We start from the raw sequence: 27,619 nt of genomic DNA, 5'->3' as shown, positions 1-27,619 counted from the left end.
AGTTTCTAGAGACCAGAAACAGAATCCAAAGCTTCTCTTGGACCCACTAAGAGCAACCACTCTATGCCCTCTCTCATCACACACAGCAGTGAGGTGAACAGAGGGTCCCCGGTGAACATGTGCTCATGAAGCTGGACGTGCTGGGGCATTATTCTGCTGTTTCCCGAGGAGAGGGTTCATTCTGTGCTTCTGACGTGCAAGCGGCAAGGATTTCCAAACACTGAAACTCTACACTCAGACGCAGTCGATTAGTGTCTGAGTCCACACAACTTCCCAGGACGTTTGCTGAAACAATGCTTCTGACTCTGCTAAGCTGGTCAGCCAGACAGCCCACGTCAAGCATTGACTAGATGTTTCCATGTGAGAAGACAGGCACTGACAGAGAAACAAACTATTAATAGTAAGAGCTGGCATTTCTCGAGGGCTTCCCATGTGCCTGATGTTGGGTCAAGCACTTCAATGCACTGTTGTTATTCAGTCACTAAGCTGTGTCTGACTCTTTGTGACCCCATGGACTGCAGCAGGCCAGGCTTCCCTGTCCTTCACTATCTCCTGGAGCTTGCTCAAACTCACATCCATTGAGTCAGTGATGCCATCCAGCCATCTCATTCTCTGTTGCCCCCTTCTCCTCCTGCTCTCAGTCTTTCCCAGCATCAGGACCTTTTCCAGTGAGTCGGCTTTCTGTATCAGATGGCCAAGTATTAGAGCTTCAGTATCAGTCCTTGCAATGAATATTCAGGGTTGATTTCCTTTAGGATTGACTGGTTTGATCTCCTTGCTGACCTTCTTCAGTACATTATCTTGTTTAATCCTCACAACTACCCTGTGAGGTGGTACTGTGATTATCCCCATTTTATAGATGAGGAAACTAAAGCCCTTGAAGGGTAAGTAACTTGTCTAAAGACAAACAGCTGCTGGGTGGCAGAGACAGGATTCAGCATCAGACCTTAGTGATTCTGGAGCCCATAACCTTAAGGCTCACACCTACTGCCTTGCTATAGTGTAGGAAGGCCACTCACTTACAAAAAGAGTATAAAACATACAGCACTTATGAGATTCAAGAGATGCCTGTTATTCACAGGTATTACATCTCTGGCTTTGATATTTTTTGATGGACCCATGATACACCAGGGCACATGCTGACCTGCCGCCCTCCTGAGGCCTGACTCAGACCAGCACGGCCAAGGGCCCAGGGTTGGGGCAAGTCACGGAGCTAGGAGAGCTGAGCCACCACCCAGTCAACTAATCCAGTGGAAGAGCAGGAGTTATGGAAATGCCTTGAATTATATATTCTCCTTACTTAAAAATATAGTTCTTTCAAATATAGAAAGCAACTGAAATCAGTTCAGTATTGCTGAATAAAGGTCTACAGAGGATTTATTTTAATGAATATAAAGGGATCACATATGATCAGTACATGAACAGTTTGCATCTAAGTAAGTGTTTTTAAATAATTAGGGGCTGGGGGACCATACTCAATATTTTGTAATAACTTCTAAGGGAAAAGAATCTGAAAAAGAATAGATATATGTATACATATAACTGAATCATTCTGCTGTACACTTAAAACTAATACCACACTGTCAATCAACTGTACTTCAATTAAAAACAAAGAACAACTAAACCTTCGAAAATAATGAGAATAAAGGCAAACTGAGCCTTCTGTTTACATCTGTATGAAGATTAAGGAGCTACAATTAAATGGCTTGAACAATTATAAACAAACAGAAAATGAATTAGGGGCTGAATATTATTGTTTGTTTTTAAAGGAGCTTAAACTGTTCTCCAAACTCAAGCTGTTCAAATTACAGAGTGTGAACAGGTGGTATCTGAGCAGAGGCAACTGCCATGGCACCCAATTCAACTCAGCAGTGCTGAGGCAGCACCATCTATGTAGACATGTCTCGAGGCATAGAACTCAAGTGAGCAGGGTGGGGCTGATGGAGGAAGACTCGCTGGGTGAGGTGAACAGAGCTTCTCCGTACCAAAAAGATACGCCTGTCTTTGCTTGTTGCTCGTAGGCGGCCTCTGCCCCAGCCACTAGGACCCAGAGTAACCGAGAGCCACTGTGGCTCCCTCTGCCCAGATGCTTTTCTCCTAGTCCTCCTCCGGCCCCAGCTCTCAGAGGTGCCTCCTCCAACCATCCAGCCTAAAGCCACTACTCCTCATAGAACAGAGAATATTCAGAATATAAATATGTGAAGAATATACTTAGGGACTTCCATGGTAGTCCAGTGGTTAAGAATCTGTCTTGCAATACACTTCCCTGGTGGCTCAGACAGGAAAGAATCAGCCTGCAATGTGGGAGACCCACGTTTGATCTCTGGGTTGGGAAGGTTCCCTGGAGAAGGGAATGGCTACCCATTCCAGTATTCTTACCTGCAGAATTCCCTGGACAGAGGAGCCTGAAGGGCTACTGTCCATGGGGTCGCAAAGAGTAGGACACAACCGAGTGACTAAAACACTTTCACTTTGCAATGCATGAACATGGATTTGATTTGTGGTTGGGGAACTAAGATCCCATGTGTTGTGGAGAAACTCAGCCCACATGCCGCAACTACTTAAGCCTGCGCACTGCAACTAGAGAGTCAGTGTACTGAAACAGGAAGATTCCACGCGATGCAGGGGAAATTCCATGTGCTGCAACTAACACCTGAAGCAGCCGAATGAATGGGTAAATAAATATTTTAACAGAATGCTTCTCTATAAAAATATGACTGGAAAATTCCACAGACAGTGAAGCCTGGTAGGCTACAGTTCATGGGGCTGCAAAGAGTCGGACACGACTGAGTGGCTAAGCACGTGGCACATAAATACATAAAGAATATAATGACTATCATGCTCCTAAGGTATTCTTTCAGATAACCTAGCTTTATACCCTGCATACTGAGGTAAAAATGATCTTCTGACTTATCTGTTACTTGTATGTTATCTGTCTTTTCTTACTAGAGTGTAAACATCGTGAAGGAGAGGTCTTGTCTGCCTGTTCACTGTGGTATGCCCTGTCCCTAGAATCAGGCCCAGGTACTTAGGGGGTGTGCTCAATGGAAAAAAATGCTTTAAATAAATGGATGAATGAATTAAGCTGCCAGATCATCATTCTGTCCTCAAACAGGGGAAACTGGTGGTTTTACGTTTACGTAGTGCCTCTGGACTAGAAATATGTGGTCTGATCCACAATAAAAGCGAGGGGAACAGCCCTATACCAGCTTCACCTCACCTGTTCTGCCCCCACCATGCTGATTGGCTTGCACTTGAAGAGGTGGGTGATGAACTTGGGAATGAAGGAGCTGTGGATAAAAAAGAAGTGACGGATTAGGTTCATTTTCTCTTTGGTAAAGAACTGCAGAAATTTTTCATTTTTTAAAGTTCTTATACTTCCTTCTGAAGAAAATGGAGAATTAAAGTAGATATTCTTATGTCCTACCAGCATGGATTCTTTTTCTCCCCCCCACCCCCTAATGAAAGCCCTGGTTTTATTTAGGTAAATCTGGCCTTGGGATGCTGGGGAAAAGCTGATTCCTCCTAAACAACAGAGGTGGATTCTAATTAGCCTCAGCCAGGCAGAGCATGGGGTTCCTTGGGTGACTGCTGCTGGTGCTGACAATTTGAGGACATGATCCAAGCCAGCGGGAGGGAAGGACTTCACTGCACAGCGGGGGCAAGACTCTCTTCTTTTTCAGCCTGTTTGTGTATTTGGATTTAACATCTAGAGCTGTCATTTTCCCACTGTTCTAAGGATGAAGCCAGGCCCAAGGAGAGCAGGGTCAGTAGAGAACCTGGGTCCTTAGTAACATTGCTGAACCACTGCATCAGCCATCTTGGGATCTGTCCGATCTCCAGACTTTGGTTACATGAAATTAAAAATTCACTGCTTAAGTCATTTTGAGTCAGGCCTTCTATGACGAGTAGCTGAAAACATCCTAATGGATGTGACAACCGAATATACATGAGGTGGTTATGGGACCTTAAATGCGAACATAGGAAATAATTGCTAAGGGAGTAACTGTCAGATCAGGGAACAAAATACACAATCTCCAAAAAATTTACTGGGGACTGAAGGGCAACCTGGCCAGGTGGATTGATGATGCTCATCTGGGGAAAGGGAGAAGATAATTTTAACAGGTCAGGAGGGTTTTTTTTTAAGAAAACCCTGCAGAGCCCTGAGTAGGGAAGGCTGAGTTGTACTGCTGCTGAACAGAAGGCATGGGAACCAGAAATGGCTAAAATCAGGCCAGATTCGAAGACCAGGAGAACATAGCGCCCATGGCCGAAAGCAAGACTTGGAGGTTGAGGTAAAGGCTGGCCAGCCTTCCCTCTCCTCACTTTACAAGCTGCTCTCAGGCTCATGCCTGCCCTTTCTCTTTGTTCTCTCTACATTTTTTCCAGAAGGTTTGTGCCACTCTGAGAGACCTACTGGAGAGCCCACTGGCATGGCACTGGCACCTCCACCCCAGCACATCCAAGACTCTGCCCTACCCTGGATCCAGGCTCAGAGACTAGATCTCCTCTGCACAGGCATTCAAGTCAGAAGCCACAGACTTGCCCTCAACCCCGAAATCCAGTAAGTTCTCAGTTCTTCCCTCAAAACCCACACCCACCCTTCCTGACCATGCCCTGGCTGCTGCCCTTCTCCTCCTCACTAGAGCTCTTTCAGTTGTTTCCTAACTGGTCTCCCAACCTTCAGCCTCATCACTTCTAATCCATCAGCCATTAATGGGATTTATTTCAGATGCAAATATGGTTAGGACCTTCCTCTGATCACAACTCTTGCAGATAGACCTTCCTTGACTGTCTAGCCCCATCTCGCTGAGCCCTGGTATCTTGTGATTCAGGCTGGCTGGCCACATGCAGATCCTACGACTCTAGGCAATCTGAATCCTCTGTGCCTTTGCTCACACTGCTCCCTCTGCCCGGAATGCCTTCCCCACCACCTTGCGGGTCAGGACACACATGTATCTCCCGGACTCTGCTCAAGGACAGCTTTCCTGTGAAGCCTCTCCTCAGTCCCCTCCACCATACTCTGCAGAGTCCACAGACCTCCACCCTAATAAATAACCTACCTGGTTATACTTATTTGCTGACATGTTTATTTCCTTCCACTTGACCGTAAGGCAAATGAAGCCAGGGACCACGTCTACTCAGTCAAAGCACTGAATTCTGCAGCTGGAACACAGTGGGTGCTTAAGGGGCTGCATGCTGAATGAACAATAAATAATGATGGCAGCAGCTAATAATTTTTAAATGTCGGCTTGGTACCAGGACTTTACCAGGAAGTTTATATGACTTCTCTTTTTTTTTTCCTCCCAATCACTATTAAGAGATCTGTCTCATCATGCCCATTACTGAATGGAGGAGAACCCACTGAGTGGATGAGGGAAGTCACTTGTGGTTCAAACAGTAGTTTCCACCAGGGGGGTGATCTTGATGTCTAAATAGCAGACTGTTGTTGCTTCAGAGACCAATAGTGAGATAATAAAGTTAGAGGGAAAGAAATGTCAGCCCCAGAGGTCAGATCTAGGGGAAGGCCAGCTAACTGATCAGGAGGCAGTGAGAGCAAGGGACTATGTGGCATGGATTCTTCCAGCTCTGAACTGGAGTCAGGCCAAAAAGTACGATGAGACTGAACTACAACTAACTGCAACAGCACACAGTTTATAACCTAAGGTACTTCAAACTAAGTAGGTTTTGATCATGCGCTTCATCTGGCTCTGTGTGCTGGACTATAGGGGGAGGGGTGGGGAAAACATAAGGATCAGGGAGACGTCTTTGGGGGAAGAGTTCCAGCAATGTGAGGGATAACTGCCAGGGGCTCCTCCAGACCCTTGCAGTGGTGGCAGTGACTACTCTTGGCTGAAGAAGTGTGTTCTCACAGGCCCCATCTGAAGGTTCTGGTCTTCAGCTGGGATTTTACAGTGATGAGAGGGTACCATGGATTAAATTAAGGATCCACTTTCTAGATTACAGGTTAAACTTTTCCAGATGTGAGAGATGGCATCCTATGCCCAGCTCCCCCAATATGGGCTTAATGTGAGAGCCAAGGGCATTGAGAGAAGGTGAGCTGGTACTGGGACTAGTGAAGTAAACAGATCCCTTCCTCGCTTCAACATCAGCTCCATCAGGCTCCTGTGCAACCGCACTGGAGATTCTTGGTTACAGTAAATTTTTATAGAGACACTGTTCCTACTGGGAGTTATGGGGAGTGTCACAGTGTGATTTATCAGCAGGGCTTTTAACCTGCGCTAATGAGCACCCCGAGAGTGGAAGGGGTGTCAGCTCCCGGCCCATCTGCTGTCCTGCACACATTAATGCCTCCTGGGAGGGTCCACTAGAGCCTTTCCTGACACACTGGGAACTAAAGCTCAGGCCACAAGCCACACCGTAATTGTTGCTCTTTAGGGGCTCGTGTGTGAGGGGGAGGGAAAGCCTTAGTTGAACACAAACTGGGAGAGATCTGGGGAAGACAGAAACTTGGAGCCCTAAACCATCCTTGGGGACCTGGATGAGAATAACCTCACTTCAGTAGTTTGGACAGGGCCGTTCATCCCGAAGCCCTTCCCTGCGAAGTCTGCCAAAACGCTTGTTTGATAATTGGTCAGAGGAGGCACTGACCCTCCATGGTGTCCGGCCTTGGGGAAAACAGTGCTATGGCCAGATGCTGACTGGCAAAGGACCAAAACATCTCCCTGCTTCAAAACAACAAGCCAGAAGTATCCACACAGGAGGACGGGCAGGAGACACACAGCACAGTGTTCACTCCACCTACTTGGCAATGGACTGGCTCCCTGGCCTGCTCTTCCTGATTTCTGGTACCTTCCCTAGACTCATGGGTGTCCACAAGTGGATATACTCTGGCAGCCACAGGAATGAGAGCTGTGGGCGTGGAGGAAGAGAAGGCTCAAGAGAAACAGAACTCATGGTTCCCATCCTCAAAAGCCTATTATCCAGTCAGAGAGACAAAATACATACATGAAACTGCTGAAAAATAATTTTAATTATCCAAACCTGGGGGCAGGCAGGGGTACCAGTACGTCCACATGGTTCAAATGGCAGAAGCCCCCGACTCCTTTCTGCCTCTCTTGGGGGGTGGATGGTTGTGCTGCTGTTACTGTGATCTACCACATTAAGCAGCAAATTCCGTGTGGTTAGTATGCTTCTCTGGGGTACAGAAAAACTATTTGGATGGTGGGGACGTCTGGATTGGGTGCATGCTGGTGGTCAGCACGGCATTCAGAACCATCCAGTGATGCGGGTGCTCAGGACTTACTTTGCAAATTTAATGCAGAACTGCGTGAAGTATTTCCGCGTGGAGGCCAGGTTGTCACGGATGATGGGGACGTTCTGCTTAATGTGAAGGATGACCGAGGTGACGTAGGGGCTCTGGTCACCAACGTGCTCCACATTCTGCCACTGCATCTGCAAATGGAGACAAGGCGGGACAAGTCTTCAGAGCCTGTGCGGGAGGACAGCGTTATGCTGGGGAAGGTGCAGGGACAGGTGTATAGTACGGTGATTCACAGTTTTTAAAAATTGAAGTATAGTTGATTTACAGTGTTGGGTTAGTTTCTGAATGGTTTTTAAAGGTGATGCTCCACTTATAGTCATTATAAAATACTGGCCATATTCCCTGTGTTGTGCAAAAAAATCCTTGTGGCTTATTTTCTCTGCTTTCTTTGGTAGCTTATTTCTTCTACTCTTCTATCTAACTGAAAATTTCCATAATCAAACATTAGACTCTTACTCCAAGAGCAGTTGAGATTATGTAGGATTTTAAGGAAAGAGCATCTCTGTAAATATGAGGGGCAGTTCAGAGGTTAAGACAGTGCTGTGGGGAACAGGGCAGGGGCTGTGTGGATGGCAGGTTTGGGGCGTCATTGAGAGGTCCTGCATGGCCTCTGACCAGGCAGGCTGTGAACAAAATCAAGAGGCCTGAGACTTCCCTGGGGGTCCAGTGGTTAAGAATCCACCTTGCAATGCAGAGGACTTGGGTTCGATCCTGGTTGGGGAACTAAGATCCTGCGTGCCACGGAGCCACTAAGTGCATGCACCACGGTGGAAGGTCCTGCAGGACACAATGAAGATCCTGGGTGTTGCGACTAAGATTGGACGCAGCCAAAGAAGTAAACATATTAAAAACAAAATAAAAAAATGAGAGACCTGCTGGGCTCCAGTTCTCACAACCTGAGGACAATTAGGGGAAATGCTCTGAAAAAACATGCACAGTAAAATGGAAAAAGAAGCAGTGGTGTGATCTTCCCACCACCACCTCACCCCGGAAACACTGGAGAAGAGGGGCGGTACCAGCTCCCAGCCTGCTTCACACCACCGGCCAGGACTGAGATGGGGTTCTGCAGGGTCAGCCTCTCAGAAAGGAGCTGAGCTGCCTGTTAAAAAGATCCTGAGCCGAACACAAACTGTATAATATGTTCATAGAAGGAAGGCAGTCTTTCTGAGGCCTTGATGTTTCTGGCAAGAAAATACTATTTTTACAGAGCTCCTGGGGAAAGGAAAAATTCAGTCCTGAGAGAATGTGTTTAAAAGAATCATACTGTACACACGGATGATCCCCCAGCTCCTGGGAAGCTCAAATGACTCTCTGTTTTGTCCTAATGTTTCTTCACATCAACAGATATTTATGGCCTAAAAGCTTTGGGTCTGTGTAAGCAAAGAACCATGCAAAAGCTGGAAGACACCTCCATCTTCATTTTACAGATAAGAAAACCAAGGCCCAGGTACATGAAGTCTATGTAAGCTTTCATAATGAGGCTCCAGAAAGAAAAGGACCTCTAATTTTTTTACTGGGGGAAAGAATAAAAGCAAAGGATGTAGAGATGGTAGAAAAGTCTAATACGAACTGACTTTATATTCTAATGCTTTGGCCACTTCTAATGTTTTCCTCATCCTCTTCTGTTTTATTCAAGAGACTTCTTTTCCCATCTGATATGAAAGGTGTGACCCATTCAAACAATGAACATCCTAGGGGGGCTTAAATGAGCTCACAGGGTGAGGCCAGAATTGGCAGGTGCTGTTACCATCTACACTTCATCGTCCACTCCCAGCTTGTCAGCAGCTCCGCGGCAGAAGGCCCCCGGGGAACAAACGCACAGTGAGCTCCGCCCTCCACCGAACGCAAAGCTTATCCATAGTAATGACTGCTCTTTTCCAAGCAGGCAGCAGTTGACGTTTCAACAGCTCGAAAAGTTCGTAAACAATTATCTAAGCACGATGGTTCTCCATTGACAGAAGACAACCACAGTGGGAGGTGGTGACATGCCCTGTCATCGGTTACAAAGCAACTCTGGGGCAAGACGGAGCTCGCAGTCTGAGAGTTCAAGTTCCTGCTGGAGAGCTGCCTCCTCTTGACCACCACTGGCCATGTTAGTATGTGTCCACACTGGGAATCTAGGTGAAAGATCCGATTTTCCTGAATACTTAGGCCATTTCAAACTCCATCGGTCAAGACAAATGAAGTACTGACAAAAGTCAAATGGATTCATGAGTTTCAATTTAAGTCAACCCAGGACTTCCCTGGAGGTCCAGTGGTTAAGACTGTGTTTTCACTTCAGGGTCAGAGGTTTGATCCCTGGTTGGGGAACAAAGATCCCACACGCCACTTGGTGTGGCCAAAAATTAATAAAAATTAAAAAAAAATTAAGCCAGCTTTGTGGAATAAGAAAAGAATTTAAAGTACTGGAAAACAATGAAAGTTGACATTGTTCAGACTATTCTCTAAAAAATGAGCAAAATACAGCCAGCAGTAATGCTGTCCAGCCACAGCTCTGCCATCTTCCCCCTTGATGACTTAGGGTTTGGGTTGTAACTCGAATGTGCCAATGTACCTACATCAAGACCTATTGTGTGCAGGTCATTTGGCCCGGCATTTGGCACACATCATCTCCTTTGCTATTCACACATGATCTTACTTACAGCAGTCTTACTGACAAGGAGACTGAAAAAGCTCAAAGAGAAGAGGCCCAAAGTCACTCAGCTGATCAATGGCAGAGTGAAGGCAGCCCAAGCCCATCTTAAACCCAAGCACTACACTGGGCTGTTTCCTAGACACATGTTAATTATTTCAAACAAACAAAAAACAGTACTTAACTCAGCCTTAGTTCAAGGGGAGCCCGGTTTCTCACGGAGAAGCTAATGAGATACACAGTGATCAAGGGACATAAAACAGTAGCTTGCACTGGAAGAACAAACATCCTGCAAAGCCATTAGTGGAAATAAGACTCCAACTTTTCCAGGTGAACTTTGCAGCTGACCTTTAGAACTTCATACTTCATAGAACTCCATACTTCAAGGTTTTTCTTCTGTGCTTTTTGTTTAGAAAGTGGGGTGGGGTTGAATACCATTGGTGCTATTTGGACAAGAACAAGTTTGCAAAAGAAGCAGTAACCAAGATGTAGGGTTGTTAGAAACAGCAAGCAAGGAAACGATCCATTTACAATACCAGAGTCCCAGGGACCCCACACAGCCTCAGGGGGAGGTTGTGGGGCTCAGGGCATTGCCAGCCCCTGTGTGTTTTGGTGCCTGTGGAAGGAAAGTGTGGTGGCCCCTCACAGGGAAGGCTGGGGAGATGCCCACAGCAGTAGAGACCTCTGACTCCCCCACTGATCAGAAGACGGAGCCCCACACTAGTTTACTACGGCATGTGTGTTTCTCCATGGCTATGTGAAACGTGCACAGAGGTCACCTGAGAAATTAATTTTCCTCAACCGAGAATTCAGAGTCTCACATATTCATCTTATCTCAAAACTAAAGTTGTACAGAGCAGACTCAGACCTGTGGAGTCTGGGAACATTGCAGGCGATCAGAGTCTAGTGTTACGGGCAAGGCTGCTGGGATGTTGGCCCCAGGCACGCGCACATGCACACGCTCACACCTCATGTCTGTCCGGGCTACTTTTACTCACTCAACAAGCGTGTGCTGTTTTTAGGCACCTTCCCCAAGTATAGCACTCAACTAAGTGCTGTGTGGGGAATAAAAAAGAAGAAGAAACATTCTACCGAGCACCTACTATGTACTAAGCATCATGATCGACATTCTCCCATGAACCTACTGCTTAAGACAATTATGCAGTGAAGGAGGTATTCTTATTCCTGCTTCATGGATGATAAGACAGATGTGAGGACAATCAAGAGACTGGCCTAATGAACTGATAAGTCTGCAGGGATAAGATCTAGACATTGGTCTGACCAACTCCAAAGTCCCTGTTTCTTTCCACTTTATCATGCTGCTTTCCAAAATAAGTGTTATCACCTGAAATGAACTTGAAATTAACTAAGGAAATTTGGGGCAAGCAAAATCTGTGTACAGATGAGCCTGTCCAAAGTAGAGGATGTGGTGGTGTTGATGGTGGTACAGAAGAGGAGGAAAGGATGACTCTTCTTACTTCTTCGCTCAGGGATACCCATTCCTTAACTCTGAGAGGAAAACCAGTAAGATCCAGGATAGAAAGTGGAACAATAAAGGCTTCAGATTTTTTTTTTTTTTAAATTCACTGCTGGGCCAATGGAAGGTGAATTTGTATAAGCTTTCTTACAGGTGATTTGAAAATATTTATCAAAAATTTTGGCATTTTACATAGTTTTAGATCTCTACAATTCCTTTATGGCAACTAATCTGAAGATAGTAATTATGAATGCTCGGAAAACACACACCCATACAAAGTTGTCCATTGCTGGCCTATTTATAAATGTGAAAAATTGGAAATAGCCTAACATCCATCAAAAGTGAAATGATCACATACATGTCAGGGGCAACAGACGACAGTACTTAAGATGAGGCAAACTAGAGTTGCCAGTCATGAGTCCTAATATTGTTTGTGCAACCAGCTAAATGCATGACTTGGACAAGTGACCAAACTCTCTGAGCCTCAGTTTCCTCAGCCATAAAACTGGGATGATGATAACCTCTATAATCTATACAGTTAATGAAAGACAGTGTATGGGGTGCTCTTACACAGTGCCTGGCATGTATTACTTCCATGGTAAATGTTAACTACTGTTACAATTTTAACAGTAAATACTCTGTACTATGGAGTACTAGGCAGTCACTAAAAACACCACAGATTCAGCTCAAACGGCCCAGAAAACTATTAAAACCTGCAAAATGAGAAAAAGAGGTTATATGTAAAGCATAAGCTTGTTTATTTAAACATAAATGCATAGGGTTTTCCTGGTGGCTCAGTGGTAACGAATCCGCTTGCCAATGCAGGAGACATGGGTTATGATCCCTGGTCTGGCAAGATCCTACATGCCACAGAGCAACTAAGCCCATGCATCACAACTACTGAACCTGTGCTCTAGAGCCCAGGAACCTCAACTACTGAGCCCATGCGCTGAGTTACTGCCCTAGAGGCCGTGCTGCACAAGAGAAGCCACCACGATGAAAAGCCCTCACACCGTAAAGCAACTAAGCCCGTGCATCACAACTACTGAACCTGTGCTCTAGAGCCCAGGAACCTCAACTACTGAGCCCATGCACTGAGTTACTGCCCTAGAGGCCGTGCTGCACAAGAGAAGCCACCACGATGAAAAGCCCTCACACCGTAAAGAAAGAAAAGCCTGTGTAGCAACGAAGACCCAGCACAGCCAAAAATGAACATAGATAAAGAAAATATAGGCATAAGAAGAAAGACTGAAATATGTTTGTTAATTGGAATTATGGGTGGTTTAAATTTTCTTCTTTTTAAAAATCTGTGATTTTCTATAATGAAGGTAATTTGCTTTGGTCATAATAAAAAAAAAATCTTTTATGAAGAAAGATGTGCCTTGATTATAGGTGGTAGACGGAAATGAGGATTTCTTAACCATGGAGCCCTGTGAGTCTCCTGAAACAGATCTACATTTTAATAACTGAGGGAAATGAGAACAGATTTGAGGACTGTTCTGGCTATTTTGAAATGTCTTTGGGGAATACTAAGGTGGCCTCCTAAATGAGTACATGTTCACGATCTTGAAATCTAATAGAAATTACTTGCCAGACTGTAAGGAAATTTAATTTGTTCAGTTTCTTCTGTTTGTTCTTTTTTTTTTCCCCTTAAAACTATCATTAATGGGCTAAAAGCTAAATCTGTTTGATTCTGGACAGAGACTTAGATTCTTTCAACCTAGGGATGTGAGTAGCCCTAGGAAGGACAGAGTGAGGAGGACCATGGGACCAATGGTTCCCTTTAAGGAAGCCACAGATTAAAAAAAAAAAAATCCTACTTGTAAGGTCATACTCAGGCATACTAATTATTATTATTATTTTTTTTAAGGAAACTTGAATTGCTTTCTTTAGCTTCCAATTTCTAGGAGGCTCAAGAATTCCAATTATTCTGGACAACAAAAGGAAATAAGACTGTGCTCACTGACCTTTTTCTGCCACATTCATTCTGAAGGATTGCAATCTTATTGTTGCCCTTTCTGTTACACAACATGTACACATCAGGGGTTAAAAGCTACAATACATTCCACGGCTGAGTACCACTTTCTCTGACTGAACAGGCAAAGAAATTACACTGATCATCAGCATCTGGCAGAGACATATGAATTCTTAAGAATTCACAGAAATTACATTTAAAAGACAGAACTCTTCACATGGTTTCCACCAAAGCACTCCAAACAACTTCCTTTTCAAGAATCAGGAGACTCGGTTTTATTTTTGGCTTTGCTGTTATAAAGCGCTATGACCTTGGACATATTATGAAGAAGAAAACCAAGTAACACACATGCCAGAATGATAATCCATTAGTTTTCTGGAGAAATGTGCAGAGCAGGCTGCAATACTTGGGTTGGCTGCTCAACCTGTTTTCTTCCCTGTAGGAAAGTCATGGTGTCAGATTGAGAAAAGCTGAAGACCAGTATCCAACAGGATGCTTCTGAATGCTTGAGGAGCTCATGGTCAAGTAAGCATGAAAACACGCTCATGTGAACCCACCAGTACTGAGCATACACTGTCACATTCTTCTGTTTTTAGACAAATTACTCAGGCTGAATTTTGCCTCAGTTTCCACATATGCCAAAAGACTAACTTACTCTGTAAGTGTGGTGTGTTACTGCACAGAGGAGAGACCTGGGTCTGAATTCTGGCTCTGCTGCATTTTAACTAAGAGATCTGATGAGTTTCCGTTCCCTTATCTGCAAAACTGAGAAGGAACTAACACAGGAACCTTATATATTTGTCAGAATTAAACGCAGTAATGCCTTTGGGTGCTGATTTCTGGTAAAGCGCTCCGTAAATAGCAACTTACTCATCATCTCACAGAGCTCATCTGAGAAAATAATGCAATTTGGGAGGGGAAAGCGGTCTGAAGGGTAATTTTGACATAACTTATCAATAACACTATCTCAACACTATCTCACTGTCTACAGGTTCAGAGAAACCACTAAAGTTTACTTGTATTGTGCTTCCTCCTTGTGAGTTTGGCCCGTTTAAAGCCATTCCTGTGGATTTTCTACCAAATTTGCCCCTCTGTGTTCTTCTCTCCTTCACTAGCAGCGGGGTTTTTGCCCACAGCTGGGGAACAAACAGCTAAATGTGGGCATTTCCTATTTCCAGCTTCAGTCTGCTCCAGGATGCTCCTTGGTGAAGAATCCTGGCTATTAAGTACCACTGAGGATCATCACCTCATCCTCAATAGCACCTGGATGTGCCTGAAGGCTTCAAGGCTTCCATGATCCTGCCATTTATAAGATGCCTGAGTCTCCTACTGTCTGCCAACTCCACCCAGCTAACTCTGGGCAGCAGAGTTACCACCTCTGCCTCACCTGGTCACCATTCCTTGGTGAAGTGAGTGTCTACACACTTTTGTTCTGTTCTTTCTGCTTTCTTTACCTTCAAAGTCATTCCAGGAGTACTACTGTTAAGCAAGTACTGTGCTGTGCCGGGGAGATCAAAAAATGATTAAGACACAGCCCTCAAGTTGTTCACAGCTTAACAGGGGAGACAGAGATAGAAAAAATAATTGTACAACAAAATAGAGAATATAAGTGCCATGGTGTCTTGAGAGAGAAAGATACTCTGGATGAGACAAACAACGGTGAGCCCGCAGGACACTCAAAATAGCTAAAACAATCTTGAAAAAGAACTAAGTTGGAAGACTCATACTTCCTGATTTTAGAACTTACTAGAAATCTACAATCATCAGACAGTGTGGCCCTAGCATGAGAAAAGACACACAGATCAGTGGAATAGAACTGAGAGTCCAGAAATAAAACCATGTACCCATGGTCAACTGATGGCATCACCAACTCAATGGACACAAGTTTGAGCAAACTCCAGGAGAATGGTAAAGGACAGGGAAGCCTGGCGTGCTGCAGTCCATGGGGTTACAAAGAGCTGGACACGACTGAGCAACTGAACAACAACAAGCACCTTGGAATAAAGTTGGCGACTTTCCCAGCCTTGCTCTGGGTAGAGTCTGAATCGAACTATTCAACTAGCAAAAATGATGGAATCACAGACAAGAATAAACATTATCACAAAAGTTTTTTAAAAATCCTCGAAGAAACTACACAGAACAGAATGCAGGCACAAATCACAGGGTATTGGTTGAATCGGTTTGTGACCACTTGGCTTGTTTATATCTGGTCATTTCCATCACATGGATTTCATTTTGCTAGAACTCCAGAAGATTCAGACACAGAGTAATGGCCTCCCAGCTGCTGCGTTCCCACGTCTGTGGTTTTCCTGTGATATAAACAAAAGATTCTGGAGGTATGGTCTCTGTTAGTGTTTGCTGGTGTGGGTCTGGGGGAGAGATGGGTGGTGGGGGCAGTTTGAAGGAAACCCACCTAATGAAATGACAGTTCACATAAGCAACACCTGGAGCATTAAAGCCCCTCCAAACTGCTATTTTACTAAAAAGAAAAAAAAATTCACTCTTCCTTTGGTAAATGTAGAAATTCTTTCCCCAGCTGCCTTCTGACCTAAACTGTGTGGCAGGGCAGGAGAGGAGGCAGCTGGAGCAGATCATGCTCAGGATGTCAGGAACGTTCACCAGCAGTGAGGCGATAATCAGAGCCTGCAGAATCAACCCTCAGAGTCACATCTCTCTAAGAAAATGAGTGAGCCTCAGTTTGCCTACTCCGAGTCTTCTGCTTGTAAACACTTGGGTGCTGGAAATACACATTCACCTCTGATTGCTGAAAGGATCAGCCTTTTGAAAGGAAACTCTGTGACATCGGCTACTCAGGACTCCCCACCGAGCGTCATAAAAAACCCCCAAAGCTTAAGTTTGGGTAATAACCTCTCTTTTTCTTAAATATTTACAACCTACTACAAAACCAAATTCAGACCGAATGTCTCGCTTACACAGCCTTGTGACACGGCCACTCCTCCTGACCAGAGGGAAGGAGGGCTAATGTTTCTTGGCTCTGGGCCAGTCTCCATCCTCACAACGCTCTGGGAGGCAGAGCCCCCTGTTTCACATACCGATGAGGTAACCTGCACCCAGAGAGGTTGTTATTTGCTCAACACGCCCAAAGGAAAAATGAGAAGAGTTAGGTTTGTCTGAATCCAAAGCCAGTGTTCTTCACTGTACTCTGCTACTGGCCAGTAGGCCCCTGAGAAGTTCTTTCTGCAGAATTTGTAAGAATGCTATCAAAGTCTGTGACTCTAGAACACGCACTGGCAACCTTTTTCTGTAAAGGGCCAGACTGTTAATATTTTAGGCTTTGCCAGCCATCTGGTCTCAGCTGCAATTACTTTATTCTGCTGTTGTAGCACAAAAGCAGCCACAGATAACATACAATGAATGAGTGTGGCTATGTGCCAATAAAACTTTATCTGGCAGTGGGCCAGATGTGGCTCACCAGTTGTAGTTTGCCAACCACTGCTCTAGAAGGCTCAACGAGTGGACGGATGGCTTTGTGTTATTTGGCTTAGAAATCAATGAAAGGACTTTCCTGGTGGTCCAGTCTTTAAGACTCCGACCTCCTAATGCAGAGGCCTAGGTTTGATCCCTGGGCAGGGAATTAGATCCCATATGCCACAACTAAGACCTGGTGCAGCCAAATAAATAAATGTTAAGGGGGGAAAAAAATCAATGAAGAATTGCTTATTTCCAACTTAATCAATCAACAAATACGACAGTCTTCTCTATTCTCTGTGGTCCATGCACTCAAGGTATTTACGTTAGGGAGAAAAGACATAGGCTAAAAGCCGAAGAACAACATGAGGCCACACGTGGGAAATGCCAAGGGAGAGGCCTGGGGACTGCGGGCTGGCGGACGGGCCACCACATTAGAAAACCAGGGGTGGGACTTCCCTGCTGGTCCAGTGGCTATGACTGCACTCCCAACGCAGGGGGCCCAGACTGGATCCTCGGTCAGGGAACTAGATCCCCCATGCTACAACTAAAGATCCTGCCTGCTGCAAATGAGGCCCGCTGCAGTGAAATAAATATCTAAAAAAAGAAAAGAAAACCAGGCTCTGCAACCTGATCAAATAACCCTGCACAGTTACCAGAATTCAGAAAGAGTTGGAAAAATCTGAGTGGCAGGAACGAAGATGAGTTAGAAGTGACTGCCTTAAGCACACCACCACCCGGGCTTCCCTGGTGGCTCAGCTGGTAAAGAATCTGCCTGCAATGCAGGAGACCCAGGTTTGATCCCTGGGTGGGGAAGATGCCTTGAGGAAGGGAATGGTTACCCAAGCTAGGATTCTTGCCTGGAGAATTCCATGGACAGAGGAGCCTGGTAGGCTACAATCCACAGGGTCCAAAAGAGTCGGACACGACTGAGCAACTTTTCACTTTCACTCGTTCTGGGGAGGCCACAGGAAGGGTTTTCCGCACATGTCAGATGCTGAGCAAAGGCAACCTCTCCTTCAAACTCAGGAAACATACCTGCTTCCTGTCTCATTCCCAAAGGACAAACAACTGACTTCAGGTTCGAGATCAACTGAGCACCTGTGGAAACTCCTGGAGGGCTCCGTTCTCCTCCTGATTGGTGCTTTAAGCACTGGAGAGCCCACAGGAGCTACAGGTGAGGACCGGGAGAGACCACCTGTGCTCACTCTCCGACGTTCAGGAGGCAGCACTTCCTGAAAGCTTACCTTGCTCATGGCTGTAAGGGCGGGGTCGCAGGCAGCATCCAGGTCCTGAACCAACAGCTGAATGCTGCTGGAGATGACACTGCAAGTCAAACACACCACTGTGGTCATGGCTTACAGAAGTGACTTGTGAATGACCCACTGACACAGCCCCCTGCCAAGGTTTTAGGCACCTGTGCATAATCTAGCTTCACCATTTCATCAGAAAAACTCGAGTTTATTTCAAAATGGAATGAATGACGAGGAGGAGCATCTTGGCTCCACCCTTCTTCTAGCTGTGTGTCTGGTCTCACTCGGGTGTGTCCCCACTCGGTCAGGACACAAGATCCCGTGGCTCATCTCCCCTGCAGCTATGCCCAGGATCCCTCTTCACTTTTCCCAAAGTACACACTTGCCTAAAATGTTTAAGTCAGACCTTGGAGGGAAAAAAAGGTTGAGAGAAAGAGAGGAAATGACCTAAGAAGAGGATCTGGATTTTTCCTCATTAAGTGGCCGATGAGAAAGCTGAAGCTTGTCCTTCCCCAATCTCATTTAAAGACCATGACAAAACCCTGCCAGGTGGCACCAGGGCAGGAACTGATTCCAAAGTCTTTCATCTGAACTTCTTGGACAGACACCCTCCCACCCCAAATACATCCATGCCCTGCCCACTCCTCTACCCGCTTCCATGGCTAAAATCAGGTCGCTCAGCCTTTACATCCTGAAAACACTGGAGGTGAGGCTGGCCCTCTGTGGACTGAGGGGGGCAGACAGGAGGCCCTGGACCTGACCTTCCTGCAGGGATGGCTGAGGTGGGAAAGTTCTTCTTCCCTGTTATCCTAGATTGTTGTTGTTGTTTAGTCACTAAGTCGTGGCCAACTCTTTTGTGACCCCATGGACTGTAGCTCACTAGGCTCCTCTGTCCAGGGGATTTTCCAGGCAAGAATACTGGAGTGAGTTGCCACTTCCTTCTCCAGGGGATCTTCCTGACCCAGGGATAGAACCCAAGTCTCTTGCATTGGCAGTCAGATTCTTTCACTGCTAAGTTACCAGAGAAGGCCATTATTATAGAAACTGTAGCAATAAAACCCCTGTAAGCTAAGAATGACTACATGTGAGGAGGCAGGATATGGGTCAGCTGCACCAACTTCTCAGGCTCCTTAGTGGCTTGTGAAGATATCCTGATTCAACAGTAGGCTCTGGGAACCTCTTAGGTTCTGCAGTGACCTAAGCTGATGTCCTGAGACGCACTGCTCTGGGCAGGGTGAGGGAAGAGTCTCAAGCAGAGACTTGCAAGTACGCACGTGCTGAATGTGTCCATTTCTCCAGTCAGATTGATTCGTTCAATCAGACTCACGTCGACCTTCTCCTTGAGTTTCTCTTCCAGCTGATAGAGAAAGAAACACGCTTAGTGGTTATCGGAAGGAGCACCGTAGCAAGACCACTTAACATTTACCGAGTGTGATGATTCAGGTACCATTCTGGGCACTTTTCGTGTATGGGCTCATTTAATTCTCACGGCCTGTGAAGAAGACTCTATTATGATCCTCACTTGATAGATGAGGGTGCGGAGGCGTGGCCTACCCTGCTCAGTGAGCGGGAGGGGAGGGAACTGAATCTCCGGCAGAACCTGCGCTCTCTGGCCCTGGTTCTCATGACACACTGACAAATTAACTGATTTGTTTTTAAAAGTTGTTTATTTCGTTTTTATTTTTGGCTGAGCTGGGTCTCCTTGTTTTGCTGGATTTCTCTAGCTGCAGCGACCAGTGGCTACCCTGTTGCGGTGCACGGGCGTCTCTCGGCAGTGGCTTCTCTTGTCGCAGAGCACAGGCTCTAGGCACACAGGCTTCCGTAGCTGGGGCTCACAGGCTTAAGTTGCCCCTCAACATGTGGAATCTTCCCAGACCAGGGATGGAACCCATGTCTCCTTCATTGGCAGGCAGACTCTTATCCACTGCACCATCGGAGAAGTCCTAATCAAATTTAATTTTAAAAAGACCCCTGTTTTTAGATTACTCCCTGCCCTATGAATTGCAGGCTCACCCACTAACATTGGAAGCCTCTGGTGGCCTCTGGGGTAGGTGGCAATAAAATCAAAAGTCTTCCCTGAGCGCTGGGATGGACCATTCCCCCACCATATTAAAGTGTTGGGGATATTGAGGTAAACAGAAGGAACACGGTCTTTGCCTCCATCAGCCTACAGCCGAGGGAGGGAAACTGGCTGAGCTCCCAGCCGTCTCGAAGAAAAATACAACTGACCGGGAACTGTAAATATCTCAAAACATCCCAGGAATCGCTTCACTGAGCAGCCCCAAACCCATTTATCACAGAAACTCTATGAATAACGAATGTTTTGTCTTAAAGTTAAAAATACCTCTTAGGGGTGGATAAATTAATGTAACTCTTTGGGAAGGCAATTTATTTAAAAAGCAAACATTTAAGTATACACTCTCTTTTGGCCAGCAATTTTGCATCTAGAAAGATATTTCAATGACTGATGAGAACAAGGTACAGAGATGTACAGGAGTTCTTTGCAGTGGTCTTGAATTCAACTGATATTTACTGACAGCCTATTCTGTGCCAGGATTCCCTGATGGCTCAGACGGTAAAGAAACTGCCTGCAATGCAGAAGACACAGGTTTGATCCCTGGGTTGGCAAGATCCCTTGGCGAAGGGAATGGCAACACACTCCAGTATTCTTGCCTGGAGAATTCCATGGACAGAGGAGCCTTGTGGGCTACAGTCCATGGGGTCTCAGAGAGTTGGACGCGACTGAGCGACTGATCTATTCTGCACCAGGCTCTGTCATGATCTGTAGACAGATAAGACCCTCTTCTCATAAAGCTCACATCCTAGTGTTGTTTATATTGGTGAAAACCTACAAACAATCTACACGTCTGTAAGGGACCGAGGAGACAAAGCATGGCACAGGCTCACAATGGCTTCAACCTGTCAGCTGCCTCTTCCCTTTACGCTGAAAATAAAACCCAACTATCCCAACTTCTAATTAGGATTTGGGTCTTCTCTAGCTCTCTGGCCCACATCTTGCTCTCCCCATCCTTGCCTGCTGGGCTTCAATTATAGTGAACACTTAAGGTTCTGGAACACACTAGGGTCTTTTCCTTCCCAGGGTCTTGACACTTCCTGCTTCCTCTCCCTCTCCCTGCTCATCCCACCAAGCCAGCTCCCTTGTTTTGCCACTCCCCAGTGCCCAGACCTTCCAGGCAACAGCATTCCAACACTCAGGACTCCGCTCCATTATCACCTCCTCTGGGAGGCCCTCCTTGACTACTCTACCTCAGTAGGCAATCTCTATTAGCACTGCAGCATCTGTTTCTTTCCTAGAACTTCCCACAAAACTTCCTTACTTATATTATCTGGCTCCTCTATTAGTCCTAAGTTCCATGGTAAGAAATTTGTCTACTCTGTTCACCACTGTGAATTAATACCAAATATGGTGCCTGGTGCCTGATCAGTGCTTCATAAAGAGCTCCTGAAGGAATGAATGCCACACTTATGCAGCTGTTAAGAGTAAATGTGTTACAATTAATGAACTGATACTGACACATCATTGGCACTGTATTTTAAGTATTATTTTTCCATTCTTCATTGCTTGGATTCTCAAGTCTCTTTGGTTTCTCCCTTCATTTCTTCTTGCATCCCCCCAACTCCAACCCTCTGTGTTTTTTCTTAAGGAAACTGGGTTGTTTGCCTTGTAGCTTTTCTCATGGTATGATTTTACTGATTGTATCCACAAGTTACTAACTGGCAAGTTCTTCTGTCCCTTGTATTTCCTGTAAACTGTAGCTTGATCAGATACAGATTTTACTTATTATTTATTTCTGGATGTGCTGAGTCTTTGTTGCTGAGCAGGCTTTTCTCTAGTTGTGTTGCCCGGGCTTCTCATTATAGTGGCCTCTCCTGCTGTGGAGCCCGGGTTCCAGGGCATGCGGGCTCAGTAGTTGTCATTTCTGGGCTTTAGAGCACAGGCTCAATAGTTGTGGCACATGGGCTTAGTTGCTCCATGGCATGTAGGATCTTTCTGGACCAGGGATTGAACCCGTTTCTCCTGCACTGGCAGATGGATTCTCTACCACTGAACCACCAGGGATGCTCCAGATTTTTTTTTTTTTTAAAGAAAACCCCTTCATGGAAAATCCCTGGTGGTACAGTGGTTAGAACTCAGAGCTTTTACTGCCGTGGCCTGGGTTCAATCCCTGGTCAAGGAACTAAGATCCCACAAGCTGCATGGCACAGTTACAAATAAAAGACAGAAAGAAAACTCCTTCATGATGACGCTGTGTTACTTCCATCAAGAGATACCTGATGTTTGCTTTTCTCTCTTTTTGTAAAGTTAGCAACCACTGATGGTCAATGCCAGATCCATTATTCCATTAAGGAGGTATAAAAGAATGCTACTCAAATTCCATCTTTTCTTCTTCATTTATTTGCTGAAAATCCACTATAAAGATACACTACCCATTGTCAGTGATTTGGTTATCCTGAGCTACAAGTCAGATAGGCAAAGCAGGTTAAGAACGTTCCCTCTTTTTGCCAATATTCAATTCATATCAGTGATTTCTTAGTATCTTCCAATGTGGTAACTGAACTTTAAAAAATATCATTGTAACCAAATGGATTTAAACGTATTTGATGTTTTCCATCCACTGTAGCTAATACATGTAGTGATACTTACATGTCTCATCTTTGACCAGCAGAGCTGGCTCCTGTAATCAGTTTCCTGGGGCTGCCATAATAAATTACTACAAACTTGGTAGCTTAAATCAGGAAGGTATCCTCTCACAGAATCTGGAGGCCAAAAGCCCAAAGGTAAGGGGCTGGCAGGGCTGGTTCCTCCTGGGGTCTCTGAAGTAGCACTCTCTCGTGTCTGTCCTCTCTCTGCTGGTCGTGGCTGGCAACCTTTGGTGTTCCCTGGTTTACAGATGCATCCTCCCAGTCTCTGCCTCCCTCATGTGGGCATCTTCGTTATGTCTTAGTGTGTTAAGTCTCCCTCTCCTTTCTAAAGGGCTCCCCTCATAGCTCGGATGGTAAAGAATCCACCTGCAATGCAGGAGACCCCGGTTTGGTTCCTGGGTTGGGAAGATCTGCTGGAGAAGGGATAGGCTACCCACTCCAGTATTCTTGGGCTTCTCTTGTGGCTCAGCTGATAAAGAATCCGCCTGCAATGCAGGAGACCTGGGTTCGATCCCTGGGTTGGGAAGATCCCCTGGAAAAGGAAAAGGCTACCCACTCCAGTATTCTGGCCTGGAGAATTCCATGGACTGTGGGGTCGCAAAGAGTCAGACATGACTGAGCGAGTTTCGCTTTTCACTTTCTCCTTTCTAAGGACACCGGTCATTGGATTTAGGGCTCACCCTAAATGCAAGACTATCTCATTTGAGATTCTGACTTAATTACATCTTCAAAGACTCTATTCCCAAATTAGGTCACATTTACAGGCACCAGGGCTTAGGACCTGGACATATTGTTTCGTACCATAAAACCTGCTGCAGCTCCTGAGTCCTTTTGATATGACTCTCACAGTCTTGCTTTTTGAATGATCTGGTGTTCCAGGTTCATCTTGGAACATTTCCTCAGACCTGGAATTAGTCACTTCTCTAGGAATGACTGGTTCCCTTCAGTGAAAAATGGTATTGAAAGAGCACAATATAGGTGCCAAAAATGTATTTACTTTTATAATCAGTAAAAATAATTTTCTCTAACAAAAAACTGGCTACATCTATCATTGAGTCATCAGAATGGTCTCTGACCTACTAATACGTCTAGAACTTCTAAGGATCTCCTTTAAAAAAATAATGCAAACCATATTTAGATGTTCTTTGTAGGATTACTCATAAAAGCAAAAACTGGAAATAGTATAAACAATTATCAGGGATACTGTTAAATGATTTATGGTATAGCCCCTTATTGGATTATTATGTAACCATAACAATGATGGCAAGAAAGACATCATAGCAACAGGAGAAATGCTAACACTGTGATGTTAAAAACAGGAGGATATGAAAGTGAATTAAGTTAATTATAGAACATATGAAACTATGTTCACGGAAAAGCACAGAAAGAAAGGCTCCAAATTGCTAATATAATTATTTGAGGGAGATGGGATTGAGAGTCATTGATTGCATAGTTCTTTTTGGTACCATGGTTATTTTACTTTTAAAATACCCTATTTATATGTGTGTGTTTTTCTCTTTCTGCACACACACAGAGAATAGTTAAAATCGTGCTTCTTCATCAAAGAACTCTGGGCCCTGCCTTGGAGGTCCTCATAGATACTGTTGTCCTGCCCTGGAAGTTCTCACACTAAACAAGTGGCTGTCTCTGGCTCCAAGGCCAAAACTTCACAGGTTATTCCCCGTGTGACTTAGTGTGACCATGTCCCCAAGCAGGAGATACTACTGCCCCCGCCTCTGCCTGGCTTAACCTTAACTGTGAAGTTCTGGGAGGACCCTTCTTCTTTGGCCTCCTGTATTCTTGCTCTGGCTCACATGTGCTCCAAGCTATAACTGTCTGAACCATAAGTCATGCCTGCCTTCCTATGATCTGAGGTGAGGTGAAGTCGCTCAGTTGTGTCCGACTCTTTGCGACCCCATGGATAGTAGCCTGCACCAGGCTCCTCCGTCCATGGGATTTTCTAGGCAAGAGTACTGGAGTGGGTTGCCATTTCCTTCTCCAGGGAATCTTCCCGACCCAGGGATTGAACCCAGGTCTCCTGCACTGTAGACAGATGCTTTATCATTTGAGCCATCTAGGCATGCAGAAATAAGAAATCCCAAAAGGGAGGAAGAACAGAACCTTTCCCAGTTATTTTCTTTCTCTTGACCTTAGGTGAATTCCAGAGCCAACGTGGAAAGGAACTTCTAATCCCATGCTGAAGGCTGAATGGAAAATTCTTCTGGGTCTTCCTTCTGCTAATGGGAGCTCCAGCAGGGGCATCACCCTTTCCTGCTTCCCGGTTCCTGAACGTCAGCATCCAAACAATGGTTATTTGTTTCAGAATAGAGAATGCTCCATAAATTTCAGGAGACACATAAGAGCCCAGAGGGTTTTTGGTGAGCCTGGTAACCCTCCTGAGAACAAAACCAGTGGTTGTGACTCAGCACAACCAAGTCTGGGGCCTAGTACCACTACGGTTATTACTGCTTTTCATGTATGGGAGACAAGGCTACGACCTACTTTCAAGAGGGCACATCATGCCCTCAGAGTGGCTTATACAGCCCCAGGGAGGAGGCTGGTCAGTCTTGCCCAGCCTCCTTTTAACGTGGTCCTTCTGCGCAGTGGCTGCTGGGGCAGTCTTCTGGCTGGACCTCGAGTTGTTTCCTGGGGGAGGCCAGCGGGTCTGCCCGGGGTTGTGTGGTCTTCTAACTGAGCTTGGTGGCCCAGACAGCTCAGGAAGAAGAGGGGGCACGTGGGTGGCCGGGGTGGCTCACCTGCTGGGTGGTGGCCAGGCAGTACTCTGCAGTGCTCAGGATGCTGCAGATGAGGCCAAGCTCCTCCAGGGTGAACTTGGCTGCCTCGGAGCCCTCCTTTTCCTTGAGCAGGCTGCTGATGGTCAGCCCACCGCTGCTGCTTGTGGTTCTGAGGAAAAGCAACGGGAACTAGTCAGGCCAGGACGTCTCCCTGGCTTCCTGACCTGGAAACAGCACATCTCAAGAAAAAGAAAAGGGGGAAGGAAAGGCTGGACGTGGCCCAAACAAATCCACACACAATGAGGCCCTTCCGAGTGACCTGATCTTGACAGTCATGTGTTTAAACTCTCTGACCATCAGAAATAGGAAGAGACAATCACAACAGTGAGCCAGTTGTCAGTCATATTAACTACGATGACGCTCAGGCTCAGAGAGAAGGCTGCTGAGCGGCTTCTTTGCTTAGCCTGGAATTTCCTGATCTGCACAGCTCATTCAGGATCACCCAGAGCACAAGAGCTGGTTCCCCAGTTGTTTTTCTCAGTTAAGAAAATTCTGCCTGGGAATCTGTACTTATGGAGGGGTTCAAGAGCGAAGGTTAACACACGGCTCCTGGCCAAAGTCCTGACTGCCTCAAGAAACACAAAAGCATCTCATCTCTTCCTATTGATCTAATCATGTGATCACAATATAGGAAAATGCAGTTTTTAAAATAACTTCCTGTAGTTATAAAATTTAAACCGTGAGATTCTACTTTTTTTTTGGCCATACTGTGTGGCATGCCGGATAGCTTAGTTCCCTTACCAGGGGTCAAACCTGCACTCCTTGCAGTAGAAGTACGTAGTCTTAACCCCTGGACCACCAGACAAGTCCAATATTCCACTTTTCAGAAAGACAGAATTCAATGACACTTACCTTAAAAAAAAAAAAAAAGATTCTTTCCCTTCAAAAAAAAAAAAATCCTATACTTGCCAGTCTTATTGGTAATTAAAGATTTGAAGACATCTTAATTTTTAGTACCTCTAAGGGTATAAGGTCCATCTAGTCAAGGCTATGGTTTTTCCTGTGGTCATGTATGGATGTGAGAGTTGGACTGTGAAGAAGGCTGAGTGCTGAAGAATTGATGCTTTTGAACTGTGGTGTTGGAGAAGACTCTTGAGAGTCCCTTGGACTGCAAGGAGATCCAACCAGTCCATTCTGAAGGAAATCAGCCCTGGGATTTGTTTGGAAGGAATGATGCTAAAGCTGAAACTCCAGTACTCTGGCCACCTCATGCAAAGAGTTAACTCATTGGAAAAGACTCTGATGCTGGGAGGGATTGGGGGCAGGAGGAGAAGGGGACGACAGAGGACGAGATGGCTGGATGGCATCACTGACTCGATGGATGTGGGTCTGAATGAACTCCGGGAGTTGGTGATAGATAGGGAGGCCTGGAGTGCTGCAATTCATGGGGTCGCAAAGAGTCGGACACGACTGAGCGGCTGAACTGAACTGAACTGAACTGAAGGGTATAAGGACATGGCCCTCTCTCCCACTATGGGTTAGGAGCAACTGTATAACCATTTTGGAAGTATATTTCAGGAGCTTAGAAAAAATCTTTAGATTGTTTGACCCAGTAGTTCTACCTCTGTTCAAGGATGCTTCTCTGAGTGTTATCTGAAATACCAGAATAGTGAATCCAATGTAAATGGTCAATTAAGAGAATGGTCAATTAAAAAAAATCTCAGAAGTTAACTCAGGGTCCTCTGCATGTGGGAACATCATGGCTTCATGATGTTCATGACGTTCAAGAAGGGTCTTGACTGGAACTTCCCCGGTCCAGTGGCTAAGATTCTGCACTTCCAAGGCAGCGGGCCCAGATTCGTTCCCTGGTCAGGGAACTAGATTCTGCAGGCTGCAACTAAGAACCAGGCTGCAGTCAAGTAAATTAAAAAAAAAAAAAAAAGGTGCCTGGATGAATCCTTTTACTGTGCTGTTTCCTGCTCCTCTCTTCCATGTGGGAGACTGACTTCCACAGACGTATCTCCTAGGCTCCCCGGCCCTCTGGTCTCCTGTTGGTTTCTGCCAACAGCCACGGCCGCAGCAAGTCAGAGAGGTTGAGCAGAGAGGAGTCTGAGCGACAACGAGCCCTCCTGCTCCCTCTGCTTCAGCATGGTCCTGGCAGTGACCAC

General features: G+C 45.6%; 1 protein-coding gene across 1 annotated transcript in view; it reads right to left on the bottom strand.

The window, feature by feature from the left end:
- Positions 1-27,619, bottom strand: part of VPS53 (VPS53 subunit of GARP complex) — a 124,415-nt gene that overhangs the window by 14,955 nt on the left and 81,841 nt on the right. Inside the window, exons 15-19 of the mRNA XM_069603041.1 lie at positions 25,473-25,620; positions 19,326-19,408; positions 18,046-18,124; positions 7,268-7,416; positions 3,221-3,290 (exon numbers count right to left, since the gene is read on the bottom strand). Coding sequence (XP_069459142.1) covers positions 3,221-3,290; positions 7,268-7,416; positions 18,046-18,124; positions 19,326-19,408; positions 25,473-25,620 — 529 coding nt within the window. The remainder of the gene's footprint in view (positions 1-3,220; positions 3,291-7,267; positions 7,417-18,045; positions 18,125-19,325; positions 19,409-25,472; positions 25,621-27,619) is intronic.

Source organism: Ovis canadensis, chromosome 11 (assembly GCF_042477335.2).
Source record: "Ovis canadensis isolate MfBH-ARS-UI-01 breed Bighorn chromosome 11, ARS-UI_OviCan_v2, whole genome shotgun sequence".
Taxonomy (NCBI): Eukaryota; Metazoa; Chordata; class Mammalia; order Artiodactyla; family Bovidae; genus Ovis; species Ovis canadensis.
This window is presented reverse-complemented; position numbering and strand designations above follow the sequence as displayed.